General features: G+C 43.7%; 1 protein-coding gene across 5 annotated transcripts in view; it reads left to right on the top strand.

Annotated features, from left to right (window-relative positions):
• GRIN2B (glutamate ionotropic receptor NMDA type subunit 2B) overlaps positions 1–19,378 on the top strand; it is a 224,454-nt gene that overhangs the window by 158,544 nt on the left and 46,532 nt on the right. For all 5 annotated transcript variants that reach the window (XM_021552888.4, XM_021552890.3, XM_021552889.4 and 2 more), the window contains 4 exons: positions 15,026–15,234; positions 15,551–15,722; positions 16,390–16,543; positions 18,077–18,202. In XM_021552888.4, coding sequence (XP_021408563.1) covers positions 15,026–15,234; positions 15,551–15,722; positions 16,390–16,543; positions 18,077–18,202 — 661 coding nt within the window. The remainder of the gene's footprint in view (positions 1–15,025; positions 15,235–15,550; positions 15,723–16,389; positions 16,544–18,076; positions 18,203–19,378) is intronic.

Below are 19,378 nucleotides of genomic sequence, written 5' to 3'. Positions count from 1 at the left end.
ACATAGGCACAAATAATTCTGTGTGGATATAGGATCACTAAGCTGGTGAGCTGGAAGGAACTCTCAAAGGAACCTCCTGGTACCCAGTTCAGAGGACAGGGGAGCAACAAGGTCTGGGTCTCATGCCTGGCCTCTTTCTGTGACAGACCCAACCAGTCCTCAGATGAGACTCCAACCTTCTCCTGGGCATTCGAGGCCCCTTTCTGGAGTATGGCAACAAACTAGGAGAACAATGGAGCAGTTAAACTGAAAAAGACTCGCCATTAGTAGTAGGATTAATTATCTGTGTCTGTGATGGTTCAGTTAAAGGCTCTTTTCTCTGGCAGCCTCCCAGTATGGCACATTCTTGGTTTTTGGATTTCTGCAGCTGTACTAACACAGACCTGTGTTATATCAGCTCTGGTCTCAGGGTGAAAACCAGCCCACTGTACTGGCTGGGTCAGAGAAGAGAAGGGGATGATTGTGTTTCCAGTTCAAACCCTCATCACTTGCCTGCTCCCAACCCTCTGTTCTTTCTCCTTTATACACTGAATACTGCAGATGAGTCCCTCACGTGCTTTTCTGCATCTTCTGTGGCTTAGTGGCTACTTAAATATTTATTTATGTAGAACTTGTCCCTAGGGATTGTCTTATGAATGCAGAGGAGGGGTGTTGTGAGAGAAGAAGGTAATGAGCAGTCCCTAGAGGGCTCAGTGTTGTCTATTGCTGAGAGGCAGAAACTGCAAAAACAGGCTTGTCCTGGAAAATGATTAATGTGTGAAAGAACAAGCACACACCCGTGCACACAAACACACACTTACACATGTATAAGCACAAACAGAAAGCTGACAACACAAAAGAGAAGGAAAGCATTTGCATGAGTCAAGTGATTAGAGTCAGTCTGATCTGTTCAGTCATGGAATTTGTTCTCTTTTGACCCATAGGACCTAAGCATTTTTACAGATCTGCCATTCAGAAAATGCTACAGAAAGATATATAAGGCAGCAGGGGTGGCCTGAGACACTGCATTCAAGAACAGGATACCATAATTTGAAGGCTGCATATAATTGAAAATATGAGTTTCCTGAGGTTTGCAAACACACTTGAATTTGCCCATTGATTTAAGTGTTAACAATCTCTTTGTAGATAGCATGTAGGAAAATCTGGAATCTTTTATGCTGTTATGATTGATATTGCTTGAACTTTAATTGTATGCAAGAGGCAGCTCAGCTTGTTGAATTTATTAATTGCTAAGGCGTAACATATTCACTTAATTGGATTCTCTGCTAGATAGAGATGTATTTATATGTATTTGTGTATGTGGCTAGTGTATATATTTAGCGCCACAAAAGATTATATTAATGGAAGGTTCAGGTTGCCTGGTGAAATAGTCAGCAGACTGGAAGGAATGAATGTTCAGTCATAAGCACGATCTTTTCTATTGCAAAAAAGGGCAAGGCCTGGCTTACTGGATATTCTTGGCACAGCAGTAAAGCAGTCAGGCCTATAAAGGTGGCACTGAGGAAAATTTGTACTTGTATGTTCTTGGGCTGGCTGTGGTGCTCTCTCCCACCACAGTGCCTGTGTTTTCACTGAGGACTGCTGGTCAGAATTTCTCCGAGACTTTTTCTCCTGCCCTGGTCTCAGAGGCTCCCTGTGTTTCCTTTAGAAGACAGCACTACATTGGTGAGCCAACAGCTCTCAGCCACAGCTGGGGACCATCCTTGGAGGTGGGCTCTGAGTAGTGCAGGAGAAGCAATCCTGGTATCTGAGGAGGCTGCAGCCTCTTCCCTCCCTCCCTCCCTCTCTCCCTCCCTCTCACCCACATCTCACCTCTGCGTGTGTGTAGAACTAGTGTGTGGGACCTGGATGGCATAGCAGCTGCTTCAGAGCCATGAGGGAGAGCTGTGGCCAGAGGCCTCAGCTGATTGAGCTTTATGTTGAGTGTGGGAGATGAGATGCATCTGCTTCCTGGAAGCTGGAAGGGGCAGGGCTGAATGCCACTGCATCAGCCAAAGCATCACTGTGCTCCCTTTTCCAGGAAAGGCATTTTCAGAGAGCAAGGAAAGACAGCTGCCTGGTCACTTGTGTCGCTTCAGCTTCTAGAGCAGGTGGAGAAAACCCAAGAATGTTCTCTCAAGCTTTAGTTAATCTGCATCAAAACTAGTCCTTAGCAAGTACCATATAAAATCCTGCTGTTCCATTTAAAGCTGCTGATCCCCGTGCCTGACTTACAGTACTGCTGCTCTGTCATTAATCAGCACGATTCCCACTGCTGGCTGCCCTCATGCATGGCTGCTCTACACCGACCACCACCCTTCTTTGGCCGAGCTCCTTCCCCTGGTGTGGGGCGGGAAGGTGGTGTAGGTGCAGCCCTGAGCTGCACAGCTCCTCTGGAGTGGGTGAGCTGAGGCATCTCTTTACTGTACTGACTCTTGTCATTGCTCTCAGCTGTCAGGTCCTTGTTCATACCCCTTGCAACAAGGGACTGATTATTCAGACCCTTTAGCAGAGGGAGAGCTGAGCTTCAGGAAGCTTTGGTGGCTCACTTAAGGTTACAGAGTAAGCACAGGACAAGATAACAGCCAGCACTTGGGTCCCTTCACTCCTGGGCATCTGAGAAGAAAGCATCTGCTCTCTGCACAGCTGCTGCACATCTGCTTAGGGCAAGTTTGCCCTGTGAACACAGCTATGTGTTGCCTGTGCTGGCATATGCTTGCGATGGTAAATCCATACGGTGCAGAGCAGCGCCACGGGGGTGCATCAGCACAGCAGGGTGCAAGGCAGCTGTGTGAGCCTGGCAAGCTGCCTCAGCTCTCACCTCAGCCTCTCTGGGCTAAGGCTACACGGTGTCTGGACTGTAACCATCCCTACTGCATCCACTCCTACCATGGTGCTTCTGCTCTGAGGTTATGCAGACCAGACCAGCTTGGTCCTGTCCTCACCCTCCATGCAGTACAGCCCTCAGTCCTCTCTTAGTCTCTTACGAGTTATTGCTGCAACAGAAGAAACCCCATCTGCAACATGATCTGCCTGATTAGTGCCTTCCTTTCGCCTCACCTTCTGGGCATCATGACAATGAGGGAGGGACCTGCCAGCTTCACCCTCTTCCACCTCTCTCCAGTGTACCTTTTCCAATTTTTCTTCTGCTTTCTTGGCCTCATTTAACCCCTTGGCAAGGTCAGTGCTGCTTTTCTCATCATAAAACAGGATTGCATAATCTCTACATTGGTTGGTTTTCTTGCTGTCCATTGCTGTTTCTTTATTCCTCTTTCGTCTGCCAGTGCTTGGAGATTCACGGATAGCTCTTTCTCCATCTTCACAGAAAGCTCTTGGCCTGTTTATTGGTTTTGTATTAGCTCGTGCACATTCAAGCCATAGAAGCAATTACATACAGAAAATAAAAGAACAGTGATTCAGTTTTTAGCTTGTGAAGTCAAGCTAGGAAATGCCAGTCTTGTTTCACAGGCCACCTTAATTCTACTTCTTCAAGTTTCTTTGAAGTACAAGGGTTGAGGGAGGGACTCCATGGAGAGAGCTGCATGCACTCATTAATTAAAATTTGATTCAAAATGTCCACACACAAGTGGGGTGGAAGAAAGGCTGAAAAGGAGATTGCAAACCTGCCATTTTCTAATACTTCAGTGTAAATAAATTACCCTTTATGTAGTTGGTTTTATGGTTTGGCGATGGGTTTTTTTATATGTGCTGTGTTTTAATTTGTTTCTTGAGAGGAAACCCCTCAAAATCTTTTCAGTAAAATAAATTGTTCATTCTCATGCATGCTGAGCTTTCAGCACTGAGTCTGACTGTTCAATCAGTGACTAACCTGCACTTGTTTCACAGACATTCATGAAAGCTTAAAGTGGTTTGCCTTTCTTCTGCATCCTGAGTAGCGGAGTGCAGGTGACCTTTTCACATGAGGCACATTTAAACAGAAGAGAACTCAAATGATTTGTCCACATTTTGTGTAGCCTGATTGGACCTTTGCCTTTCTCTTGCTCTGCCAAAGCTGAGGTGTCGTACTTACCATGGTACTGGTGGGGAGTCACCACTGATTTACTGAGGTGTTGAGTTTAGCTCTTCAAACATTTGTGCTCAGATGCTGTTTGGACTGTCTGCCAGGATTTCTGTGAGAAAGTGACAGAAAAGAAATTTGTAATTATTCAACAGTTTACAATGCAGCTAAGACTGAATGAAATTTGATGGACCAAAGCAAAAATCATGTCCTTAGCCTCAGAGTTTTTGCCCTGCAGACTTTGAAATGCCTGTTGCAAAACATGGAGATGTTGGTTTTTCTCAGGGAACTGGCCTGAAAGACTCTTGCAATGGAAAATGTAAGAGAACTTAATTACAGGCTAACTGCTTATCTCCATATAGCAGTGGTAGCTATGAAGTACACACACATTTAAATACACAATTTATTAATTAAATACACAATCATCCACCTGGTTCTAGACTGACACAAATCCTTCCATGTGTGGACTTACATGTAATCATAAAAGATATCCTGCAACCTGCTGAGAGCCTTAGCTTCATCTTATGTCTCTAAGACTGCCTCTGTCATGCCTGTTCTCCTACTCTTAGGTCACCGAAATGGCACAAGATCTGTTTTGTGTTGACATGTTTATGCCCAAAATGACACACATATCTTTGAAAAATAGATGTGTCTGAGGTCCATCAGGTCTGAGAGAAGGGAAGAATTTTATTTCTTTAAGGCCATGCTCCCAAGAAAACAGTTCTTGGCTTAACTCTTCTTTGCTAGCTGGGGTTGGCAGATACATAGCTTCTTCTCTCCTTTCCAAATCACTGTTTTCAAGGTTACCTCTCACGCCGTCCACACTCATGTCTGATTGTGCTCCTTTTGCACAGAGATGCCTTGCAGCCCAGATGGCCTCAGCTGGGCCCTTGGCAATTCAGCTTGGACTTTAAGCTCAGATGGGCTTAAGATAACTGCTGCTGGGGGGTACTCCTGTGTGTGAGTACCTGTTTAAGGCATGGGAAAGGAGAAAAAAATCTGTGTCAGAATCACTCTCTCATACTCCCAGAGCACTTGCTGGCTACATCCAATCAGTGTGGCAGTAATGCACATGTGCCATGAACCAGCTGTTCTGCTGGTGGGCTCCATCCTCGTTGGGTCTTCTCTGTAAGGTGGAGCTGGCAGGTCTTGTCAAGTGTTCTACCCACACTTGGCTGAATGCTGTGATTTTCAAGCAAAGCCCAGCACTTGGCTGTAGCAGTGGGTCAGGTGGGGGTCATGAAACTCATGGGTTCTCTTTCTGGAGTTCTCATCCATCAGAAAGTCTGAAGCTTGAGCTTCTTAGGCAAGAGTCTCCAACTGGGGAGTATAGCTCACACTAGCTCCTGGGAGGCCCCATCTGGCCTGGCAGTCTCTGCTGTATGGGAGGTTGATCTGCAGTGGCACAGGCAGAAGAACCCTGGTAAGTCCCACTGCTGGTGGTGATGCAGAGTGCTCACACTGCTGTGTCTTGGGCCAGCAGTTCATTTCAGGACAGAGGTGGATGCTGCTGGAATGTGCACAAGCAGTCCATCTCTAAATCAGTGGGAGCTGAGATGGGGGAAATCACACTGCAAGTTTTTCCTCCATCCCTGCAGATGGGGGAAGTTAACCCTGCAAGTTATTCCTCCATCACTGCAGGTTTCTTGACTCTCACTCCTTTGACTGGTCCTGGCACAGGAGCACCAGACTGGAGACATGATGGAGGCAGTGCCTAGGACGCAGGTCTGTGCAGTGAGGACTGTGTCCATGGTGCAGAGCAGTGACAGGAGGCAGGACCGTGGGTGGGTAGGTGAGAGATGGGGTGCTGATGATCCGGGGCAGGAGGAACTATCACCCATTTCTGTTAGACTGGTGAGATGGAAGTTGTCTGTTGTCTGCTGCTTTCCCCCACCCTCACTCCCTGTCCCCTGTGTTTCCTGGGGAGCACCTGAGTGAATAAAAGAAAGAAGGGGGTGAAACTGAATCAGGCCATGAGGATATTTACATGCTTTCTGCACAGAGGCAGATAAGGGATGCTCTGGATAAGAAATGGTGCAAGACCGCCATGAGCAGCCCCCTTTAACCACCCACGGGATAGAGGGAGAGCAGCAAGGTGGCTTTTTTTTCTCCTTTCCCATGTCTTACAAGGTTGCTCCTATCCCACAGCTTTGCCTCCCATCCCGTCTCTTTGCAAAGCCAGGAAAAGAGTACTGGCAGAGAACCAGGATGCAGGGCAGACCTGTTGTTTTAACTCAGTTTAGAGGTCTGGTGACAACTTGGAACAGTGTTTCAGTTGGCTGCCTCTTGAGATGGCCCTGGTGCACTGCACAAGACTTCCTGCAGTGTGCCAGGGTGAGGGGTGCTGCAGAAGTGCATCCTGAAGATTTGGAGGTAGTGGGGCTGGCTGTGGCTATGCCAGTGTGAATCTAGACCCAGGATCCAGACAAGGGGTGATCTGCTGATGAGGACAGCATTTGCAATCAGCAGCCCAGTGCTGTCAGTGGTGAGAGAAGAAAGAAACAGTGACTTGTGGTTTGTAACTGGTTTCCCTGGAATCTGGCTCCCAACATGTGCAGTTATTCCTCTGTAAGAGGTTTGATCCTCCACTTTCCAGCAGTGAGAGGAGAGCTGAGCACCCTGTATCTCTCTGCCAGAGGGGTGTATGTGCAGCCATGCCAGTGCTGCTCTTGGCAGGCATGCACCTCTGCACAGGGGCAATGTGGGGCTGCCAGGCAGAGAGCAGGGGCTCTGGCTGCTCTGCGTGGGGTGCAGAGGTGTTTCATCTACGGTGATACCCCCCCACTGAAAGGTAAAGGATCTCTCTCTGATATTCTTAGAGGTGCTTTTCAAACAGTGCCTTTAGTCTTGTTTGCACAGAAAAAAGTGAGATTTAGGTAACTCTCCCTCTCTCTCTTTATATTCTTTCCTCTCCTTACCCTGCTGGGGCTGGCTTCAACATTTAGCTTTTCTCAGCACAAGGGAATGACTTTGGCCTTCTTCTGCATCTGCATTTTTGAATATCCTTCAGCTTCAGATCCCAAGAGATTCTGGGAGAGATGTTCAATCAGTGTAAAGAGTAGGTGTCACTGCACACATGTCAGGGTTTTGTATACCACTGTATCGGACCCACTTAGCAGCCAAAGATCTAAACTGTCTCCCAGACTGCAGAGTGAATTGGCAAGCTTCCCTCCCTCTGTGTAACATGCTTTAGGGGGAAAAAAAAAAATCTGAGTGAAATAAATGAAAGCTCAGCAAAATGAAACTCAAACCCAGAACTCAACAGGGAAAGCCAAGGGGAAAAATCATTAGGTAGGGCATTACATGCATGGACACGTACTGGATGCAGACACACACCTGCACAATGCGGATGCACTCCTCGAGACTGCAAAATGCTTACATAAAGCATTTAGATGCCTATACATGCACATAAAAATACATTTTCTTTAAAGCCTTTGTGACTCCTGAGCCGCCTGGGACACAAAACATGCAATCTTACAGTACCCCTGCTGCATTTTCCCCTGCCTCACAGTTCTGCAAAGGAGAGCAGTAGAGATGCTGAAGGTGAAACTGTCTTTGACCTTAGATGAGAAATTATATGGACAGTATAAGCTCCCCAATTTTAGATTTTATTTACCATACCAGAATCAGAAAAGACTGATCTTGCTGGAATTTGGGACATTTATTAAGCTCCCCTGACCTCACACAGTCATTTCAGAAGGGCATGATGGCTCTAAGTATACTACACTATTAAGTAAGAGTCTGAGGCAGGTGCTGTCACTGCGTGTTAGCTGAAGGTGGGTTATGTTGGATGGTAGTCAGTTTGCAGTATTTTTTAAGATATAAATTTTGTTCTAATTCTTCTTCCCAAGTCCTAACACCTGATTTGCCCCTGCTAGAAGCTTAGTTACATTTTCCAGCCTACTCAGATCATAGCCCCTGCTACCATTAATAGCTTCCTCTCTCCTCATGTCTCCTATTTATGCCTGTGCTGATTGCAGTCTGTATTTGTGTATACATCAGGTAGCACTGAGGTCCTTGAATAACTATGGCCCCCTGGCGTCCCTACTCCCCCAGCTCGAGCCAGCCTTGCCTGGATGAACCACTTTCTGGCATACCAAGTTAATGTATCAAGAACACCATCATCTCCCAGAGGGGCTAGTTTTATACCTGTATTGAATTCATGGTGCCTTCTGGTTTGGAGGAATGATTTAGCAAAGCAAACTCTTTGGCATTCTCACAGCTCTGACCTTTTTGTGACACCAGTGGAGCCCCATAGTTCATTGCCTTTGCAGAAGTCAAAAGTGCTCGAAGTATACCTCATTAACCTTCTCTGGCTAGTCATGGCAGGGGACAGGACCTTAGCAACTGCAAAAGGCATATAAATGCACCAGGAAAGAAATGTTTCAGCAAAAATGGCAAGAGTTATGTAAATTCCAGGCCTCAGTGAGATGGAAGACCGTGTTTCTGCAAAGAGCTTTTATTCCCCGAATGAGTTGTAAAGCAGGAGCAAGTACCTCACCCTGTCTGTATTCTAAGCTCAGCCTCTCTCCTTCTGGCATATGCTAGGTGCTGTATAAATATAGAAGGGAGAAAATCACACCATCTTCTGCAGCCTACATTTTAATTGAAAGGCTATTAGAAGCAATTCCTGCTTCTGCAGGTGCAGTCAAGAAAGCATCCTTCCCCAGGTGGTTGTGGAAGGTGAACTTAAGGTTCAGGAAGGAGTGTTGTTTTTGTGTTAATTAATTTTGCATGTGGAGCATTCACAACCATTTCTTGTCTGCTTTGGCTGATGTGGTTAATTAATCACCTCAGAGTGTCTGTAAACAGGGGATTTTTGCTCTTTGTGGCATCTCTTTTCCACCTGCTGTAGACCAGCCTGTGTGAGGATACAAACCTGTAGCATCACAGGAATGATACGTTTGGTAGTGGGTGTGATGTCAGTACTGTAAATCTGAGAGTCGTAACTTAGCCAGCTTGGGTGAAGGCTAAGAGGAATGTTTTATTCTTAGGGCACTAGAGAAGGTGTTACTGCTGAATGAGGGAAGTAGGAGAAGGAGTTGGAGGTATTATTTGCATGGGTTTTTGTGCTCATGTGGGTTAGCTGGGGGACAGAGATACGATGATTAAGACTGAGTTTTGACATTTGCAGATGGAAAAATTGAGGGGGAAAGGCTTTTGACAGTGGAATTCCTCCTCTTGCTTCTGCTTACTTAGAGTCACTGGACTGGAAAGGCTCATCTGGTCCCATCCCTCTGCTCTAGACAGCAAAATAATATAGCCCTATACAAACCAGTTGTGCTTCTTCTTGACCCTATTTTAGTTACTTTCACAGCTACTTTTGGGCAGCTGTTTCAGAACTTCCCCCTCTGATGGTTAAAATCTATCTTATTTTCAAGGCAAATTTCCTTACAATCAGTTGTTCTTTTACTAGCATTGATTTTCCTGCTTAAAAATCACTTTCTTTTCTCCCTTGTGTATCTGTCCCCCCTTTATTTATACAGAGCAGTCATATCCCCTCTTGCCTTTCATTTATCTAGGTTAGACAAGCTTTTTAATCTCTGTCTTTAAGACAGGCTCTCTGTTCCCCTAATCGCTCAATCCAAGGTTATTTCTGATAACTAGCTTTTCTGTAAGGTTCCTTGCTGCTTTGCCCAAGCTGAGTGTAAACCATCACGACCTAATGCTTGTTGAGTAATTTTGGGGTAAAGAAATATGCCAGCTATCAGATCCAGAAAAAGAAACATCAAGGTGCTGCTGTGAAAATTTGCATTTGTTCTTCATCTAATCTCTGTGAAGCTAAATACTTCCATAATAACTTAGTTCCTGATAAAATTTCTCTTTAGAAACAGTAATGACATCTCCATCTAGATTGAAAGCCAAGCCTGTGGAGCTACAGTAGTTCGGCCCTCATGGAATATCTTGCACCAGCGTTCCAAAACCTATTTCAATCTAGAATGATTCTACTTTATTTATGCATGATTTATTTCTTCAGAGTCTACTGCACTATTAAGGTTACAACAACATTCCCTACATCTACCTCTATTTTATGTACCCTGACTAATTCCTGCTTCCATTGGCAGTGTCCCAGTTATAACTGCTATTTCTATGGTGCTTCTAGAGTACCCCTTTTCAGGTCCTGCCCAGTTGTTCTGGTTTTCCCATGTCCTCATTCAGGATCTGTACCAATTCTACTGATAAGAATCTTATTTCTCCTTGGACTTGCCCTGCTTCCCAGAGGAGTTAGGTATGCTTCTCCATCAGCTATATTACCAATAACAGTCCTATTTTCTGCTCCTTGTCCAATATCCTACCTTTACCTTTTCTATATTTCATCTTCCATTTTTCATATATTTAATTCAGATGTAAAAGTTATGTAATATACTTCCAAATATTACAGACAGGAAGTTTTCACATTTATACATTTATACATTTATACCATTCATAGATACATGCTGTATATGTTCCCTCATCTAGCTCTTGACACAGGTGTATGTGTCTCCTCACTTCTACAGTATCTGTGAGTTTCATGGCCTTTTCTCTATTCATCTACCCAGTGCACCCCAGATGTAAGAAAATGGCATTATCTCAGTTTTACCCAATATGGAGCAATAAGGGTGCAGATGGGGTTACAGAGATTCTTCACGGAATAGGGAATTTCTGCCTCCTAATTCACGCTCTCTGTTGCTTTAGTGCTTCCCCACTGGAATGAATAAACTCCTTAGCTCTTGGGGAAAAAGAAATAAAAGAATCAATAATAAGGGAGGAAACATTGAGCTTTTGGGAAAATGCAGAAAGCAGTTTAAGTCCTAAGTGAGTTTGGAATGGTCTTTTTTTTATTCTGCAGATGAAACCAAATCCCTTTTGTTCCTTTTGCATTTCTTCTATAGCGGGGTGGAGATGGGAGGGACAGGGAAGAGTGAGAGCAGGAATTGAGATAAGATTGTAAATGAAAAGAGAGTGGTGCAAGGCATAGTGCAATCAGGAGCCTGAATAAAATAGTAGCTTTCAGAAGACTTCATCTAGCTAGTTTTACTCCAGCCTGCTGAAAAACAAGCGCCTAAAGGTTCAGGCTCTCTCCTGAACCTCCACTCCAAATACCCGTGCAATGCAGCTGAGTAGCTTGCCTAAGAAACACATCTGAACATTTCTGGTTTAATTTGGAACTGAATTATTGTGCCTAGCCCTTGGAAACCGAATTTTTAGGAGATTTTAGTTTTCCACCTGTTGACAGTAGTTATAAGTCTTTCGAGATGCTCTTGTGTTTTGAAGTTCTACCTTGCCATATTAGGAGGAACTCAGGAATTTACTTCTGCCTTTGTTGGAACAGATGATTTTGGAAAATCATGGGGGTAGCTTGTACTTGTCCATACTACCCATCCAGGTAAGGACTTTGTAAATGGTGAGACTGGATGCTGGTCATTTGAACAGATGGATGCTCTTGCCAATGGAGCTTTATAAGATAAACACTGAATGAGAGTATCAGCTCCTCTCTGTTAAAAATATCTTACTGACCTGATAACACTGAAAAGAGCACATGTAGGAGAATAAGGAAATACAGCAAGAAGATTTAGGTTAAACATCAGGAGAAAAACCTCACTTTTTAATGGGAAGGATATATAGGCACTGGAATAGATTGCTTGTGGTGACCACACTCTCTGTCAGTGTAGGGACAGGTTAGAGAAACATCTGCCACAAATGGCTGTGACAAGCCTTAGCTTCCCTTGGGAGGAGAGAAAAGCCTCTGTTAAGAATTAGTTTCAAGGAACTAATGTGATGCACCTTTCATTAAAGATGCGCATTAACATACTGCAGAACTCTTTTATTCTGGCTGCATTATACCGCGGTTAAGGCAGTTTGCCAGCTGGCTGGAAGGCTTTCAGAAGGCTCCTACTTGTTTTCCCCTTGCATAGGCAATCTTGCCTTTTGTCTGCATGGGATAACTTATACGCTTAGACAAACAAATAGCATATGTGATTACCTTTCTGTTCTACAATAATTCTCCCTTTCTTTCTTTGCAAATGTGTTGGACTTCTACTTCCAGTCTTGTTATCCAAAATAGGATCTTATATTTAAGATCCTATTTATAAAAGTTAGCTACTCCCCTCCCTCAACACCTCCAAATTCACCTCCAAGCCAAAGTGACTTTACTTTCTTGACAAGATCAGATAGAGCAAGGGGCAGTTAAGGTGAAATTCTGTTGCTTAGGTGCTGTGTCCTGGCATAAAGTAACATTACATAGGGATTGGAGAATATGATTAGAAAGGAGTTTTAATAAATGCCTAGTATCTTTACTTTTACTGATTCTGTGACCTTTCAGGGCTCCTAGTGGGAGTTTGGATGACTGGACTGATTGGAGAACACCCAACAGATCTTGAAACTGCAGGGTGACCAATATGAAGGATGGCTGAGATAGTTTATTTTTCCTCTTTTTGCTGAGGAAAGCACTCATCAGAATCCAAGTAATAACAGTTCATAGGCTGTTAATACAAAGTACCCTGAGACTTCAGAAATGCCTTGCTCTGCTCTGCACAGCTTGGTAGGTTATATTCTTTAGGCATAGCCATCTTTACCTGGACAAATACGTGACATTTAATTCTGCTAACTTCTGTCCCTGCAGTGAATTGCTCCTTCCCTCTTATGTTAGATTATCTACCATACGATACACATTTGTGTATTCTTTATCTTGCATTGTCTCCATCCTCTGTATATGTGGTGTTTCTCATTGCCCACGTGTTGCTTATGCCCATCCTTCTTTAACTATGTGCAAATATATTTGACCTTTGCATGCATAAGCATGTAAAGAAATCTGTCCTCTTTTAATTCACTATGATTTTTCTGATTTTTCTTATTCATATCTGTACATGTATGGAGTTATATGGCATGTCTGATTGCTCAGGTTAGCAATAAAATGTAACATTTGCACATATTTTCGAGACAATCTATAGTTGATTTGGAGATTTAGGTCAGAACATTTACTTACCTCCTGTTTTCTTCCTCTTTGGACAATTTAGAATGATTTTACTGGGATAATAAGGAATGGATGTGTACTACTGTATTTGCAGGTGAGGTGATTTAGTGCACAGAAGACTGTGGCAATGCTGTCATTGTTATCCTAATTTCATAATGTTTCGATGTAGTACAACACTGTGAGACATGTCTGGCACACAGCCTTATGAACTCCCCTTTCTGTCCCAGAGAACTTATGGGTAATTATGGGTTGGGTTTGCCTATCTGATCTAATTTATCACGTAAGGGGTTATATCATGCCTGTTGCTGAGATACCCTAAGCGCTGCTGAGATTCTGCGAGATGTCTCTTTCATCAGCCACTTATTTCTATGATAAATTAATGTTACTGAGCTGAAAACTGGGCTGTTCTGTGCAGCATCTTAATCACTGGTCCCTGCTGAGCCCTGTGTGGCAGTTACTACTTTTGGGGATTTGAGCTCAGATACTTGAGAGCTAAAGTAGCACTGCAGAAATCTCTGGCTCAGATGAGGATAAATTGACCTGCTTGGTGAATGAGTGGGAAGTCCAGGGCTGAGCACACTCTCGGATAAGCATATGAGTCTATGCTCCCTTAGAAATTCACTTTCCACATCCAGGCTTAGATATTAGCATGAGTACAGAGCATCTCCATTGGTGGAGGGGACATTATGGGCAAGCTCTCCTTAGCATTCTTTGCCTTTGAAAAGGCAAGACCAGCTGCCCATCTTTTTACAATCTTCCTGTTTTGTGCTCACTGGGGTGCTGTGTTCACCCTGCACAGAGAGGGTGGTTGTGGAAACTGCTGTTTCTGGGTGATTCCTTCTTTCTTCCCCCTCCACAAGCCCTCAGAGTGGATTTTTCTTTCATGGCCAGATGAAGTGTTTGTTTGTTTTGAAGGTGACAAGTGTTTTATGTGAATTCTAGATACTCTCAAATGCCAAACCCCAGCTGGGCTTTGAGTTTCACAGATTATCCACTGACACCTAATGGGCCTTTAATAAATGTTTCTCCCTCCCATTCTGTCATTTCAATAAATAAATGGCTGAAATTTGGAGGTGGTGGGAGGGGTGTTGTATTGGAGTGGAATTAAGCTTTTCTGTTTAACCACCAAGCAGGTACACCACTGAGAGCAGTCATGCAAGCTTCCCACACACCCACACTGCCTCTGCCATCAAGTCAGCATGTCTCAGTCCTGGCCTGGAGGACTTGCTTTGAGGATCATGCAGGAAAGCTTCTTCTAAAGCCCAGTTAGCTTCTTCACCCTCTCAGCTTTGGTTGCCAGCCAAGGTGCTAATTACTGTCAACTGTGATGGTGGGAGGGGGAATTGAGAACAAAGGCGAGACTTTGATAGTTGAAAGTACAGTTGATGTTCAAGTATTCTCTTTTCCCAGATTTTTTTTTGCAAGAAATGGTCTGCCTGGTCAGTCGGTGAGCTTGCATGTATTGTCTCTTTAAGGACTGCAGTGGCTCCTAAACAGCTTTCATTCTTAGCAGTAGATATAAGATAATTGAGTCCCACCTCCTTTTTTGACTACTGAAGATATGATCTCTATTCACTTAGGTAATGGAAAATTAAATGTTCTGAAATAGCAATAGAAATTTATGGAAGTTATGAGAATTAGAGAAAAATAGCAAGATTTAAAAAACATCATAGATACTCTTTGGTATTAATTTTCATGCATCAGAAGCATAAAACAATTACTTTTTTCCAGCTAAGGTATGTAACCAAGTAATTGTGTTCCTGTTGTTTGGCTGAAAATGTTGAAAGACATAAGCCTGTGTAACCACAATTACAGTATTCCTGTGGTAATCCACTCACTCTCCCAGAAGGTGAGACCATCACAGAGATGAGACAGATCAGAGATATTTCTTGTTCTGCGCTTCCCCTTTGAATCCACTCACTCAGAGCCTTCTCCCCAGAAATGTTTCCATCTTACATGAGTCATGAGTTTGGGTACTCCACAATGGTCCTCTTCCCCAGTCCTGCAATAGCTGTGGTTGATGCAAAGGGATGGGACAATGAGAAGTCTATCTTCTGTGGTTTGTGTCTCCACAGGTGGGGAAATGGAAGGAAAAAAAGTTGCAGATGAAGTATTACGTGTGGCCACGCTTTGAACTGTATCCTGACTCTGAGGAACGCGAGGATGATCACCTGAGTATCGTGACCTTGGAAGAGGCACCATTTGTCATTGTGGAGAATGTGGACCCCCTAAGTGGCACCTGCATGAGGAACACGGTCCCTTGCCAGAAACGCATCGTGACAGAGTATGTTCCCCTGTATTCTTCTGCTCATCTGGGGCTCTTTGTTCTCAGCAGAATGTAAAGTGTCTGTTGGGCCAATACCATCATAATCTATAATCCTTTTCAGAAAATCACCTCCATTTGCCCAGCCTGTCCCATGTCCACTTATGATGGGTTCCTTTAGGCAAATCATTGCAGTATGTCACTTCCCCTCCAGCACGGATAGCACAATATAAATTGTCCACATTATATACTGGGAGGGAGAATGCAAACTGATAACAGAGGGGAATTACAGGTGTTTCTCCCAGTCCTTTAACCCATTATTATTGTGATTGTTCAGGAATAAAACAGATGAGGAGCCAGATTACATGAAGAAATGTTGCAAGGGGTTCTGCATAGACATCCTCAAGAAAATCTCAAAGTCTGTCAAGTTTACCTATGACCTCTACTTGGTGACTAATGGCAAGCATGGAAAAAAGATCAATGGGACATGGAATGGAATGATTGGAGAGGTCAGCAGCAAAGAGAGGGCTTGGTGGGCTTCAACCCTGGGCTGGGTGATGTGGGTCAGGTCTAGTCTGCCATCATTATTTGGTCTACTTCTGAAGCAAGAACAGAGGTGACTCCAGAAGTGACTGACCTGATTCTTTCTTGGCACTGAGTGAATTAATCTGCTCTGACACTCCGACCATGACAACCTTTCTTGTCTGATCATTAATTTTTACTCTCTATGGTCTCACAAATTTGGCCTACACAGTCTTAGAAAGAGGCAGATATCCATTCACCATGGTTGCTGCAACCTAGATTATGCTTAGGTTGTATATAAGGTGAATAAAGAATGAAATAAGACTTTGCAGTGTTAGAGGGAGGATAAAGCAAGGACAGAAAAATGAGATAAGGCGTCTTCTCTGTGGATGATGTGTTTATCCTAAGACCTCTGTGGATTTATTTTTTGTACACATACCAGCTTTGAGGAGAAGATTAATGTCTATAGGTTTTCTGAAAGAAGAAAGTGTCCTGATGAAAGATTAGAAAGGAGAGATTTTACAAACAATATAGGGAATGGGATTACAGGAGTAAAAGGATTGTGTTGGGAGACAGGAAGATGAGAACGGGCTTGACTGTGGTGCTTGAGGGCTGCCTCGTATCTGTGTGTGATCTCTTCTTTTCTTCCTCCAGGTTGTCACCAAACGGGCCTATATGGCTGTGGGATCCCTCACCATTAATGAGGAACGTTCAGAAGTGGTGGATTTCTCTGTGCCCTTCATTGAGACGGGAATCAGTGTCATGGTGTCACGTAGCAATGGAACGGTCTCACCTTCTGCCTTCTTAGGTATTGTTTCAATCTAAAATTAAAACTTCATCCAGTGATTATAAAAAAAATTAGGTGAAGGTTGCTTGTGATTCTTGGCCTGAAAGCTCTTTTTTGGGAGTACCTGTGGGACAGGTGTATAAAAATATACTGTGATGTTTTAGAACTGAATCGCAGGCAAGCAAAATCCAGGCAAATGCAAATGCAAATAGGCACTGCCTATGAGTTTCAAGCCAAGGCATTTTTCAGCAATTGTATGCCTAATCCTAGAAAAATTGGGCTCACTCAGAGTTGTCACATACACTGCAGCATGTGGTTTCCTAGTGACTCAACTAATAGTATGTTCAAGGAGTGTAGGCCAGAAGAAAATTGATTCAAACCTTATAGCTGGGATACCGTAATACTTAGTGATAGCAATTGGCAATAAATTGTTGCACATTGAGAGACATTATTTGTAAAGATGTTGTTAACTTGGCCCTCCCTTGACACCTAGTAGAAATTAGAGAACTAATAGAGCTTTTCAAGAACAGTTGAGCCATCGGTTTTGTGCTGACACTGTGTCTTACAATAAAGGCATTTCTAATGTCCTTCAGCAATGGAGGGTGATCAGAGAATACGGAAATGATATTGCATTTCCCCGAGACATTTGTGTCTTCCTAGCGTCTACTATTTGGCTTTATAAAATGCTTTATGATGCCGCAAACACAGTATATGCGTTATGTAATTACTGTCTGCTCTCTGCCAGAGTCCTGAGAACATTCACAGACAGAAAGACTTTTTTATGGGTAATGAAATTTCCCCAGACCTTTTTAAATATGAGTTTCATGGCTACTAACTCTTCAGGATTTTTTTCCCTTAGCAAGTCCACCAATATTGCTGGGGTATGTAAAAGCAACACTGAAGTCATCTCCAAAATTCTAAGCTGCAATTTAACTGAAGTTGCAATATTAGCAAAGGAGCAAAGTTCTTTGTTTCTTTGATCTGGTTCAGTCCTATCTTTTTCTGTTCAGGCTGGGAGAAGGAGAAAACTTGGTAGAGATCAAATACTTGCAGAACCTGAACACTAACATTTCTAGAATGAGCCAGTGTTCCCATTGCAAGAGGGATGGAATACTAAAAAACCTACTGTCATTATGGCTGAACCTTAGAAATTTGGAGATGCTCTTTGGCTTGATAACATCTTGAAAGTTGGATGCTTGTCTGGAACTCTGCCAGTTCTGCCTGATTTTCCCCACTCTCTCCAGATGGTGCTGGAGGACTTCCTGGGAACAATCTTTTATCAATGTGTTTTATTTTATCAATGCATTCCACAACGGCTATGTGTGGTTCCAGATGGAGCCATGTGTCACAAATGTAACAGTACGATGGAATGCAGTCATTACAGAGACAGAAACTTCAATTTTTCCAGTTCAAGAAGTTTTTCAGAATCAGGTTGGAGACTTTGTTTTAACTTCTGTTTTTCCCCAGCCCAGTTTGCCCCACACTGAGCTTCTCTGGAGAGCAAAGGAGGTGAGGTGTTATCACATTTCACCATGGTTTTCTCTTCCTCTCCAGAACCTTTCAGTGCTGACGTATGGGTGATGATGTTTGTGATGCTGCTTATCATCTCTGCGGTGGCTGTCTTTGTCTTTGAGTACTTCAGCCCTGTGGGCTATAATCGGTGCCTTGCTGATGGCAGAGGTAAGAGGAGCTGTTTCTTGCTATGATCCCCTCTGGTTTCCAGTCTCTGTTTTTTTGTTGGGGTGTTCTTTGCCTTGAAAGCGATACGGATCTAGCCCACTCTGAGCTCTGCATTCAGGCTGAAGAGGCCAGGGATGGAGGCGGAAAAAAGGCTGTGAAGAGAGCAGATGTGTATAATGGATAATTTGCTTGGCATGAGAGACGGGGCTGTGTCGCCTTTCATGTCTAAAGCACATACCAGCTCCAACCTGTTTCTCATTGAAAGAAAATGGGCCCCAGTAGCCAGTGCTGGCAGGGCCTACAATGCTGCACTCTGAGGCAATCACAGGGCTCAGCACTGTCAATCCATCCTTCAGTGCTACATCTCCCTGCAGAGCAAGCCACTCTGCTGGCCTCCTGGCATAGTGCTATGTCCTCCAGAATCCACATCTGTCACCTGGTCAGGTCCTTCCATGCCTTTCTGGCTTTCTAAGACCAACTGAGAGATTGGGAAACTCATTTTCTTGGGAGTGGGTAAAGAATTATTTTTCAAGGGTAGCAGAAAAGTTGGGACCAAGCAAGTTATCAATTTCTTTGGTTCTGATCTTCAGAAGGCAGCCAGATGAATTAAAGAAAGGCTGTCTGTCCTTCCTAAGATACAGCCTTTTTCCTCTTATTGACATGAAAACAATTAGCAAGTTGAGTCTTCTGTCATCTGCATATCTTCACCACCCAGTGAATCAGCCCTTCAAACCTTTCTGGATTTATTGGTTCATACAGAATAGTGGGAGAGAGACAGATACTGGAAAATGCACTCATTTGCTCCCAAGTCTAGTACTTTGAGTGAATTTATGCCATCAAATTAGAGAGGAGTGAAAATAAAAAGTGTTAATGAGAATGCAGGCAGAACCACATACACAAGGAAGTGGAGAACTTGTCTCTTAATATAGAGCTATGGAGGGCCTTTATGGCACCTGATCATAATTGCATGGATCTGTGGGCACAAGTACTGAGAAACCCGAGTCTCTTAGGAGGTATTAATACAGATGTGGAACTGGAAGCAGTATTTAGTACAGGCATGTTAAGTTAGCCCAACTGCAGCTACAAGTATCAATATTTTTGAGTAATTATGAAGAGTATTGCATGATCAGATGGGTATTATCCATGAGAGATGAAATATGAAGATACAGAAATCTG

The sequence above is a fragment of the Lonchura striata genome, chromosome 1A, assembly GCF_050655825.1.
Source record: "Lonchura striata isolate lonStrDom1 chromosome 1A, ASM5065582v1, whole genome shotgun sequence".
Classification (NCBI taxonomy): Eukaryota; Metazoa; Chordata; class Aves; order Passeriformes; family Estrildidae; genus Lonchura; species Lonchura striata.
The sequence above is the reverse complement of the archived record's forward strand: the minus strand, read 5'-3'. Positions and strand labels throughout refer to the sequence as shown.